Here is an 11,969-nt window from a genome sequence, read left to right as displayed (position 1 = left end):
GTACCCCTGGAGGGGCGTGATTGGGAGGAACGACCCCCCCCAATCAGAACCCGAGTGATGTTCTGTTATTGGATTTCTGTGCTCATCACGGTTTGTCCATAACACTATGTTCACTTTGTACCAGGACATACTAGGCCGCTGTTCGACGATCGACTTTGTAATCGTGTCATTGGACTTGAGGCCGCATGTTTTGGACACTCGGGTGAAGAGAGTGCGGAGCTGTCAACTGATCACCAACACGTGGTGTGTTGGCTCCGATGGCGGGGGACGATGCTGGCCAGACCTGGCAGGCCTAAACCTATTGTGAGGGTCTGCTAGTAACATCTGGGAGAATCCCCCGTCAGAGAGAGTTTCAACACCCACCTCCGGCAGAACTTCTCCCTTGTCCCGGGGGAGGTGGGGGACATTGAGTCCGAGTGGGCCATGTTCCGCACCTCCATTGTTGAGGTGGCCGATCAGAGCTGTGGCCGTAGGGTGGTTGGTGCCTGTCGTGGCGGCAATGCCGTCAAGGTGAAGAAGGAGGCCTATCGGGCCTTTTGGCCTGTGGGACTCCGAAGGCAGTTGACAGGTACTGGCTGGCCAAGCGGACAGCAGCTTCGGCGGTCGCCGAGGCAAAAACTCGGAGGTAGGAGGAGTTCGACGAGGCCATGGAAAACGACTTCTGGACGGCTTCGAGGAAATTCTGGTCTATGTAGAGGAAAGCAGTGAGCCAATTAACACTGTGTATAGTGAAGATGAGGTACTGCTGACATCGAATCGGGAAGTCGTGAGTCGGTGGGGAGAATACTTCGAAGCCCTACTCAATTCCACCGACACGCCTTCCTTCGAGGAAGCAGAGTCTGGGGACTCCGAGGTGGGCTCTCCAATCTCTGGGGTTGAAGTCACTGAGGTGGTCGGAAAGCCCCTCGGTGGCAAGGCCCCGGGGGTTGAGGAGATCCACCCGGAGTTCCTAAGGGCTCTGGATGTTGAGGTACTGTCGTGGCTGACACGCCTCTAAAACTTCGCGTTGACATCGGGGACAGTGCCGCTGGATTGGCGAACTGGGGTGGTGGTTCCCCTTTTTAAGAAGGGGGACCGGAGGGTGTGTTCCAATTATAGAGGCATCACACTCCTCAGCCTCCCCGGTAAAGTCTATTCAGTGGTGCTGGAGAGGAGGGTCCTTTGGAAGTGAAATGGACCAGCTCTACACCCTCAGCAGGGTCCTCGAGGGTGCATGGGAGTTCGCCCAACCACTCTACATGTGTTTTGTGGATCTGGAGAAGGAGTTCGACCGTGTGCCTCGGGGAGTCCTGTGGCGGGTGCGCCGGGAGTACGCGGTACCAAGCCCCTTGCTAAGGGCTGTCCGGTCCCTGTATGACTGGTGTCGGAGTTTGGGCCGCATTGCCGGCAGTAAGTTGAATTTGTTCCCAGTGAGGGTTGGACTCCGCCAGGACTGCCCTTTGTCACCGATTCTGTTCATAATTTTAATGGACGTCCGGTTTGGTGATCTCAGCACTGAATCTCTGCTTTTTGCAGATGATGTGGTGCTGTTGGTTTCATCAAGCTGTGACCTCCAACTCTCACTGGAGCGGTTCGCAGCCGAGTGTGAAGCAGTTGGGATGAAGATCAGCACCTCCAAATCCGAGATCATGGTCCTCAGTCGGAAAAGGGTGGAGTGCCCTGTCCGGGTCGGGATCGTGCCCCAAGTGGAGGAGTTCGGGGTCTTGCTCACGAGTGAGGGTAGGAGGGAGCGAGAGATCGACAGGCGGATCGGTGCAGCGTTTGCAGTAATGCGGACACTGCACCGGTCCGCAGTGGTGAAGAAAGAGCTGAGCCGAAAGGCAAAGCTCTCGACTTACCAGTCGATCTACATTCCTACTCTCACCTATGGTCACGAAATGTGGGTCAAGACCGAAAGAACAAGATCTCGGATACAAGCGGCCTCTCCCTTTGAGATACGGAGAGAAGCTCGGTCATCCGGGAGGGACTCGGCGTTGAGCCGCTACTACTCCGCGTTGAGAGAAGCCATCGGAGGTGGCTTGGGCATCTGGTTCGGATGCCTCCTGGACGACTCCCCAGAGAGGTGTTCCGGGCATGTCCCACCGGCGGGAGGCCCTGGGAACGACCCAGGAGACGCTGGAGAGACTGTCTCTCAGCTGGCCTGGGAACGCCTTGGGATCCCGCTAGAGGAGCCGGTTGAAGTGGCTGGGGAGAGTATTTGGGCTTCTGGGTCTGGTCTTCCCTGTTAAAGCTGCTGCCCCCGCGACCCAACCCCGGCGCAAGCTGAAGATGATGGATGGATGGATATTGATCACATTAAAACATTTGGACAACATAATTCCATTTCTTGTTTTATTTAAATAGATTGGTGCATGTGCAAAATATGGCAATAAATCATAATTTATAAAATTATTGGAAAAATAGCCAATGAGAATGTGATATCAGTCAGCAGAGCTCCAGAGCTTCCCGGCTTTCTCCCGCTGTCATCCGTAATTCCAGCTCCACTAGCGAATCTTAAACTTGCTGCAGTTAAAAAGTTCGTCGTTGGATCTCGGGATCCAGTTGACGGTCCGCTGCGAGGCAGGCCACCGCCTCCAGCACCAGCCTCTCGACGACGTAGTCTTGATATATGTTCATCAACGTACAGTAAGTGTTGCTGTGAGGCACATCAACTTATCTTCCCTTGCCTAACAGTGTTTTCCACCTGTAAACAAAGGGAAAAAAAACTTGTAACACTTGCATTTATGCGTTTATACATAATTGTGCCATCTAAACGTACTGTTTAGCAACAGCCTAGCAGCAGATACAGTAGTTGTAGTAAATAATATTAAAGATCATCATAATTACAATCATTGTAATAACAATATCAAAGGCAACAAGTGGTTTCATGCGCAAGATTTTAGCTTTAGTATTGTTTTGAGCACACATGAAAATGCAAGGATAGGACGACATACCTTCCATAACACAGCGGCAACATCGCTACAAAAACACCCGTCTTTGCTTGGTTTTACATCTGCCTTCGTGAACATGTCCTCCCCTGTTGTGATGGCAGATGGATGGATATTTCCAAACTGTCTGTTTTTAAGGGATTTTGATGAGTAATGTTACTCCAGCTCCCGTTTTTTTGGATGGAGAAATTCTAAAATGGAAGTTGCTTGCAGACATGCGGGAGTAGCAGAAACTGTCCAATGACTCTGGGGGATGTTCCCGGCATGTGTAAAAGGAATGTTGTTTGCTTTGCTTCTGAGATGAAAATTCAGTAAAGGACGTGCGAGTGTTTTCTACCGTTATTCTTATGGATCTTTAACTTTATGTACAGAGTATGGTTTTATTCCGAATATCAGTTTGCACATGTTTGATGAAAAAGTTTGAACAAATTTGAACAGGTCCATTAAAACTCTTCTGATTGTGTACCATAATTTTTGATCTTTTAAGCTTCTAGTTTTTTCCCCACATTTTGAATCCTGTGGCCTATAGTATTGTTGGTTAATAGGTAACATTATATTCGACAGTGGCATCATAAGACCATCATAATTATGACATGACACTGTCTTGGGCATTAATGAAAGATAGATGACAGATGTGATTAAGTGTCAACAGGCAATTTTTTTTCACGAACTCCATTACCGTCCAGCTCGAATCTTTTGCATTTATTCATAAGTGAAATAATTTGCTGGATGACACTAAATGACATCTGTCATAAGCATTCATTAATGCTTATAACAGTGTCAATTATGACGGTCTTTATATTTTGGTGTTAAATATCCCTTAATACAACCCCTAGCAAAAAGTATGGAATCACCAGTCCCGGACGAGTACTCAATAAAAAGCTCGGAAAAATAATGAATTAGTTTAAAAGTGTAACTCTTTAGCATTCAGAAACACCAAAGGAAATTAATAAAAAAACATTGTGGTGGTCAGTAAATGTTACTTTTATAGAGCAAGTGCAGGGAAATAAATATGAAATCACTCCATTATAAGGAAAAATAGATGGAATCATGAGACACAAACAAAGACATAATATAAACACATCTTTAGTATTTAGTTGCACCACCTCTGGCTTTCACAACAACTTGAAGTCTCTGAGGCATGGACTTGAGTATTCTTCATCAATTTGGTGCCAACTCTCTTTGATTGCAGTTGCCAGATCGTCCTTGCAGGTTGGAGCCTTGCTGTGGACCATATTTTTTCCCCCAATTTCCACCACAGGTTTTCAACAGGGGTTGAAATCTGGGCTATTTGCAGGCCATGACATTGACTGGATGAGTCTTTCTCCAAGGAATGCTTTAACAGTTTTAGCTCTGTGGCATGATGCATTGTCATCTAGGAAAATGATTTCATTATCCCCAAACATTTTCAATTGAAGGGATAAAAAAGCGTTCTAAACTTTCAATGTAAACTTGTGCAGTTATTGAAGATTTAACCACAGCCCTCTCCCTAGTGCCTGAAATGTAGTGCCATATCATCAAGGACTGAGGAAATTGATATTTTCTTCAGGCAGTCATCTTTGCAAATCTCACTGGAACGGCACCAAACAACAGTTCCAGCATCATCACCTTGTCCAATGCAGATTCTTGACCCATTACTGAAAATAACCTTCATCCAGTCATTCACAGTCCATGATTGCCTCTCAACCCATTGCAGTCTTGTTCTTTTCTGTTTAAGTGTCAATGATGGTTTCGTTTTAGCTTTCCCGTATGAAAATCCCATTTCCTTTAGGTGATTTTGCACAGTTCTGTCACATACCAGCTTCCGCCCATTTTCTTCATTTGTCTTATTGTAGATCTTCTGTTTTCAAGACATATGGCCTTCAGTTGTTTGTTCTTCCTCGGTCTACCAGTACGCTTAACTTTAACAACCTTGCCATGCTGTTTGTATTTGGTCCAGATTTTTGATACAGCTGACTGTAAACAGCCCACATCTTTGGTAACCATACGTGTAGCTTTACCTTTCTGAATGCCAAGGAGTTGGACTTTTGAACTAGTTCAAGCTTTTGAACGGAGTTTGTTCTACATATTGAAAGGTCTGAGTGAGTGCTCGTCCAAAACGGGTGATTCCATACTTTTTGCTAGAGGTTGTACAATGAGGACAGCTGCAGCTTATAGTCCGGGGCACCTCATCTATGAACAAATGCCGTTTTCGTGTCAAATTTGGTGGGTGGCGGCTTATAGTCAGGTGCGCCTTTATTCCGAAAATTACGGTAATAGTGTTTTGAAATCAGTAAAATAACAGTGTTGCATATACCCCTGCCCCCTTCATGCGAACGTTTGACATGTATGTGTAAGCAAAAAATGTTTGCGTGTTGTGCGTTTGTGTGTGTGTGTGTGTGTGCGTGTGTGTGTGTGTGTGTGTGTGTGAGAACATTTAAGTAGGGTGCGTGCGAACGTTAAGTGTGTGTGAAAAGTAATCCTGAATTATGTCCCTAGCTGTCCCCCATAATACTTGAAATTACAATGTTAATATTAAAATAAGCACTTTTAAAGTATCCTCTCAGAATGTTACGATGACATTTTTTAGAATACATTTAAAAAATAAGTAAAAAAAATTGTAAAAAGTATTTAATTTTTTTTTTTTTTTTTTTTTTTTTTTAGAAATTAAAGTGTCAAATATGTAAGAAAAACAGGATAATTTATTTTTATATCATAAAGTACAATTTGTTGAAGTAATTATACAGTATATTACAATTATTGATAATGTGAATATACTTGAAATGCAATTGAGTACTTTTTTTTTTTGTACTTCACCAGGTTACATACACTGGAGAAGCACATGGGAAAAAATCCAGACTATACATGTTGGAGTCCCCTGAAGAAGCATATAGCGATGGCAATGGCAGTGACCTGAAAAGAACAGATGCATTTTGACATGGAAAAGTGGAACATTTCATACTTTACAAATATAGTGATACCTCGTCATACGATCGCTTCAACACACTATCTTTTCAACATCCGACGTAAAATTTGACTCGCCTTTTGTTTCTAAATCCGACGATATGCTTGAAATACGAGGATTTATGACAGTGCCAGTTTGTTTTCCCGCAAGACGGACGCACTGCAGATTTTCTTGTGAAATCAACATGGGTTCTAAGAATGTTAGTGCAGGTGTTGAAAATAGGAAAAAGGTGAGGCTTACCATTGAAATGAAGATGGAAATGATAGAAATATATGAGCGCGTGGTGCGTGTCTGAACTGGCCTGACAATTCAGGTGTAGAATGTCTACAAATTTTTAAGGTGAGAATTATAATGATTGTAACGTTGCCATAAAATCGCCAGCTTCTTCAGATTTCTAATAATTTTTTCAGAACTTTTGCAACAGAACAGGCCAACTATCCGCCGCAGCTGAGCATGAAAAGTGCAAGTAAAAGGTTCTCTCTCACTCTGTCACATCAGGCACGCTCAGGTACACCTGGAAAAACAATTTGTTACATTATTTCAGGTATTATTATTATTATTATTATTATTATGACTATTATTATATTATTATTCATTTTTATTCACAATTTATTTGTTTTGCTATGTGTAATTGCTATTTTCAATAGTACCAGCAGTATTTATTTAGTGGAGGTTTTCGGTAAGGTTGGGAATCTCTGGCATGAAGCCGATTCGATATGTATCTAGATACACAGGTTACGATTCGATTAAAAAACGATACATTTTTAAGGCCGAGCGATTCGATACAGTGTATGAACAATACGGTTCGACAGAGTGAAAACTATACGATAGTAAACATTTGTTGTGTGTTTGTACAGTATTTTAAACATATAAAAAAGACCACATTTCTACTATAGCAAAATTAACAAAATTTCATACTCATGTTTTTTTTTGTTTTTTTTTTAATAGGGAAAAAAAAAAGGCTTACTATATGACCGTCATTTTGTTGGATGGGATTGATAATAAAATAAAACTCCAGTGACAGACAACAATAAAGTGCAGTAATTCAATTACTGTATTTCCTGGTTTTTAACACAAGAGGTAAGTAATTTAAGTGCAAACTTTCAACGTAAACATCTTACAAACAAAAAATATTAATTATATGCAGCAGCTCTAGAAAAAAAAAAAGAATTAAACCAGCTAGTGTTATCATAAATAAATAATAAATTATGCGTTACGACTGGTATAATTGGGGAATAAAAATATGGCATTTTAGACAGACAGGTCAATAATCATTACTTTAACCTTATACACAGCAAAGTCATTCACTTATGCCTGTGCTTCCTCATTTTTTATTCCTCATCACTGTCCATATCTTTTTTGAAGGGCAGATTTTTCTTGAAGATCAACTAATCCACATGTTCATGTTTAAGTAGACTGCGTTTCGTGGAAACATTATGCCGCCCTTTCCACCATTGCAGCGGGTTATTTTTCAGGGTTAAAAACTCACGATCGCTGTACCGTTCCACACTTCACACAAGCTCTGTGCCATGCGAGCAGATCTGGCTGCCTTCATCACTTCAAAAACCGACTTTTGTTTTCCTGGTTGCGTTGAAAATCAATCGATGCACGTCGCTGGCGTGGGTGATCACACTGTCCATTGTTTTAGCATGTTGCTTCGTTGCCACTACTAGTTTCGTTATGGGCTCTGAAGAAAACGCTACGGACCGTGCGTTACAGTGGTTTTGTTAGCTCTCGCGTTGTTATGACACGCCCGTGACGATCGGGTAATGACGGCGACTAGTAGCGGTTCTGCCAAAATGCATGGGAAGTTGAGGCAACCACGACTGTGAGTAGTGCTTGTCCATATTATATCATGCGTGTGGTCTCGATCTAAGTGCGCTGTGTGGTGAATGACACAAGCGCAGCATGTAAAATAAAAGCTATCCTCTTGAGATTCTTGTGCTCGCGATAGCCGAACTCTATCTCTACTATTGGTTCATTGAATATTTAATGGCTAATTACTGTCGAATGGTAACTTTACTATCGATACATCTGTAAAACCGGATATCCGTTCGTATCGGTTTATCTTTCTCAAGCTTAGTTTTCGGGCTGTGGAACGAATTAATGGAATTATTATGTATTCCTATGGGAAAATCCTGCTCGACATACGACCATTTCGACTTACAAACAAGGTCCTGGAACAAATTAACTAATGTAGACATACGTAGCGTAACATATGAAGAGGTACCGTCACCGCCAGATGGCAAGCTTTCCAAACAGAAGGCTATGATAGGGTTCATACTGACCATTTTTTACCCTTTACGGAAAAATATCAACAGATAGAAGACAACCAAAACTATCCGTGTATAATTCGTTCATTCTATGTCTGTTTTAGAAACCAAATTCGGAAAACTGATAACAACTTATTTCATTATTAGTTTTGGAATCCAAAATCGGAAAACCGATGACTCATTTCTCATTTTCAAAGTAAAAATATCAGTGTATCATTCGTTCATTCCATATCTGTCTTAGAATCTAAAATCAGAGAACTACTTCTCATTTTCAAATAAAAAATATCAGTGTTATTTGTTCATTCCATATCTGTTGACCTTTTCGATGTGTTGTGAGCTGGAAGTTGTTGATACATTGATACGAGTTCGCTGTTCTAAAACAGCGTTTTCCTCTCTTTAAAAAGAACGTACACCGTCCTTGACAAAAATGTTAACTCACCCGGTAGAGACTGACTGACCTTCCTGAGAAAAAAAAAAGTTGGGCCACAATTCATTAAAAACCATACAAACAAAAAACAAATAGAACAAAAAAAATCCTTTGATTTGAAAACGACAGATGAAATAATTTTGAATTCTAAAACATATGAAGGAATGATACTGATATTTTTCTTTGAAAACGAAAAATGAAATAAGTAGTTATCCGTCTTTGGATGCTAAAACAAGAAAATGAGATAGTCGTTATCCGATTTTTGATTTAAAAACGAGAAATAAGTCATTATCTGTTTTCCAATTTTGGATTCTAAAACATATGGAATGAACGAATGATACACCGATACAAAAAAAATCTCCATACCTCACAGACCACTACAACGAGAAGAAAGCCTATCCCTCCATAAAGGCCGTTGTCATAAAGTTTCTTGATCTTGTCATAGCAAGGCTGTGAACAAGGGACAAACAGGAAAGGACAAATAAGCCATAGTCATTCTCCAAATATTGGACTCACTGTCTATACATGTTGTCTTCAGATTCATTTATATAGTCTTTCACAAAAACCCAAGGTCCTCAAAGTACTTTACAACAAGGCAAAATATAGTACATAATACAAGGCAGAAGAGTATAAAATTGAGGGGAGAAAAAGGCATTACAACCAATAAAACATAATGAAACGGTATTAAAACATATTTGCATTTTAAGAACTATGTTGTTTTCCAACTAATGTATATTTGGATTTATTTATTTTTTACATTTTCCACTTTGTGTGAGCCACTCCAACAGACTAGACTGCTTTGAAATATTGAAAAATGAGATACTGATCTCCTTACTGTCTTTTGAATGAAATTTTCCAAACGGCCACAATATTTGAAATGCAAAGAATTCAAAATAATCACATTTAAGGAAAAATAGGAACTAAAATGGTTTTGTTTACATTTTTCATAACCTTTTCACAACAGTTTGTATTGAAAGTGCCCAGTCTCATTTCTGCAAAATCTGGATTCTCGTTAATATGTGGCTGTGTGGATCATATTAATTTATTCAATATTTAGATTTCAACTCTTATAAAGGTGCACAATGTAAGGTTTGCACTTTAATTATTCATAATATTTCAATAGATGCATTGCGCATTTTTTTTCTGCCACTCGAAGAAATTAAAATAATTGTCAATGGGCTCCTACATTTTTTCAAGGAAATGAAGCAAGAACTATCCACCTGATAGAACAGACACACAAATATAAAAGATATAAATGTTTATTTAATATGCATCTTGTCCAGGTCTAACTAACGCATTGCATCCCCTCCCTTTCCTCTTTCTCCTGAGTCCTCACAAATAAAACCTAACATTTCAGGTTTTTTCAGGTTCGGGCCTAAAAATAAAACCTAAAATTTCTTTTTTTTTCACGCTCGGGCCTGCAAGTCATATCAATTGATTGGGCTCGGGCTGGGTTGGGCTTTAATTCCCGGGTAGGGCTGAATTTTTTTAGGCCTGATCTTATGGATCCACTGACCAGGGCAAAGCTAAGGCTTTATGTGTGTATATCAGGGTTCACAAAATCCGGACCTCGGTGCCACTTTTCCTGTCGTTTTTTCCACGTCTCTCTCCCCTAACACACCTGAATCAAATGATTATGTCATCAGTAACCTCTCCAGAAGCCTGATAATGATCCTGATTATTTTGATTCAGGTGTGTTTGAGGAGGGATACATGGAAAACATGACAGGAAAATTGGCACCGAGGTCAGGATTTAGTGAACCCTGGTGTATATATTTAATCGGTAATTACATTAAAATGGATGGAGCAATTAAATCGTGGATGCTGTCAATGCATTACCAAATTAATTTTTTGCCAGTGTGCTTATACATTTGAGAAAAGTCCAGTAGTCCTCTCTCACTACGGTCATGTTGACATAAACTAACTTGGACCTTGTATCATATGGAGGACCAGAAGTACAAAAATTAGATAAATACACAATTGTTGAACGTGTGATTAAAATGCTTCTATTTTGTATTTATTTATTTAGTTCAATATTTGTTTCAATTTTTATTTTATTTTTTTTATTTTTTCATTTTCCTTTACTAAAAAAAAAAAAAAAAAAAAGAAACGGAGCTATCCAAGAAAGGGTCCACTGATATGAACATTAACTGGCATGAAAAATTTTTTGGAAATGAAATCAAACATTACAATTTAATGGGAGTACTTTGGTTCGAGTCTTGGGGTTGTCTAGTATGCCTCTGATGTAGATTGGTCCTTGGATATCTAATTCATTTTTTTCACCAAATCACTTTTATATCAAAATACTTCCAGTACCCACTCTTGGATAGCTCCCCGTTTGATAAGGGACTTCCACTCTGAAGCCACTGCGTTGCATTGATGCACATAATGAAAACAATTATCCAAATGAGGACAGCTAGCTAGCGAGACTTCGCTTTTCCTTGTGGAGGCAGGCCTGACCACGGTAATAAATCGCCATGTTTTGTAAGCCACAGGCTCAGGGTCCCAAGTTCCTGCGTCAATGTGTTCTGCTGCGCTCTGTTGACGGCGGAGGGTCTACTCCGTCATTGAGCATTCGAAGTCCTGTGTGAAGGGAACACATTGCTCTGTAATTCACCGCCATGCCACTAGAGGGGTGTGGCTTTGTCTTTGGGGGACTTGTCAAATTCCTTTAGTTTTCCTCCGGTTATTGATAGCAATGGCAACGGAGATGGAACGTGTGCATTTGCAGCTGCAGCTAATCAATATTGAACAACAAATGTTGTTAATACAAATGTTGAAGCATAGACGACACAGAAGACATTTGCAAATGTTTGAAAATGGCGGTGTTGTTGTGCTGAACCAGAAACAACGTTCTGAGCGGACCAATCACAGTCCTCAGACGTTTACGCGTAGTAAGGATTTTTGGGAGGTGCACGTCAGGCTACGGCGTAGGGTCGTAAATCGGGTCTGCGTTAACGGCGTAGGTCCGCCGTCACCGAAACGCAGAAGCATATATCAGCCTTTCATGTCCGTCATTAAATCCGAGAGAGCTCAAGCAGAGCCTCAGCAATCGCTGCCATGTTTGGAAGGAAGGAGCAACAGCTTGACTCGATCAACTCAAACCATGCGTAGTTAACGCCCGCCCACAGAGTTTGATGAGTCAATGACAGACAAAATTATTTCATGCTATGCAGCCCTGGCCGTTTAATTGTTGCTTTATTTTGAGACGTCTCTAGTCAGCTGATCTTTCCCTCCGCCTGCTGGTTGCCTCCCCTCCCACCGTGACGTAAACTGATCTGCTGACCGACACCGAAGGGGCAGATGTCATGGCCACCGCTGATTGGCCACTGAAGGACGCCGCCAAGTTATAAAAGCAGCCGCTGTCAACAATCAAGGAGGTCGCATTTGACAGCCTTC

General features: G+C 41.3%; 1 protein-coding gene across 4 annotated transcripts in view; it reads right to left on the bottom strand.

Annotated features, from left to right (window-relative positions):
* Positions 1-5,644: 5,644 nt before the first annotated feature.
* Positions 5,645-11,969, bottom strand: part of LOC130915758 (tetraspanin-18-like) — a 67,136-nt gene continuing 60,811 nt past the window's right edge. For 3 of the 4 annotated variants that reach the window (XM_057835787.1, XM_057835790.1, XM_057835788.1), the window contains 2 exons: positions 8,938-9,021; positions 5,645-5,819 (listed from right to left, as the gene is read on the bottom strand). In XM_057835787.1, the coding sequence (XP_057691770.1) occupies positions 5,766-5,819; positions 8,938-9,021 (138 nt within the window). In that variant the 3' untranslated portion in view covers positions 5,645-5,765. The remainder of the gene's footprint in view (positions 5,820-8,937; positions 9,022-11,969) is intronic. The other variant, XM_057835789.1, reaches the window with a different exon arrangement.

This window comes from Corythoichthys intestinalis, chromosome 5 (assembly GCF_030265065.1).
Source record: "Corythoichthys intestinalis isolate RoL2023-P3 chromosome 5, ASM3026506v1, whole genome shotgun sequence".
NCBI classification, from domain to species: domain Eukaryota; kingdom Metazoa; phylum Chordata; class Actinopteri; order Syngnathiformes; family Syngnathidae; genus Corythoichthys; species Corythoichthys intestinalis.
The sequence above is the reverse complement of the archived record's forward strand: the minus strand, read 5'-3'. Positions and strand labels throughout refer to the sequence as shown.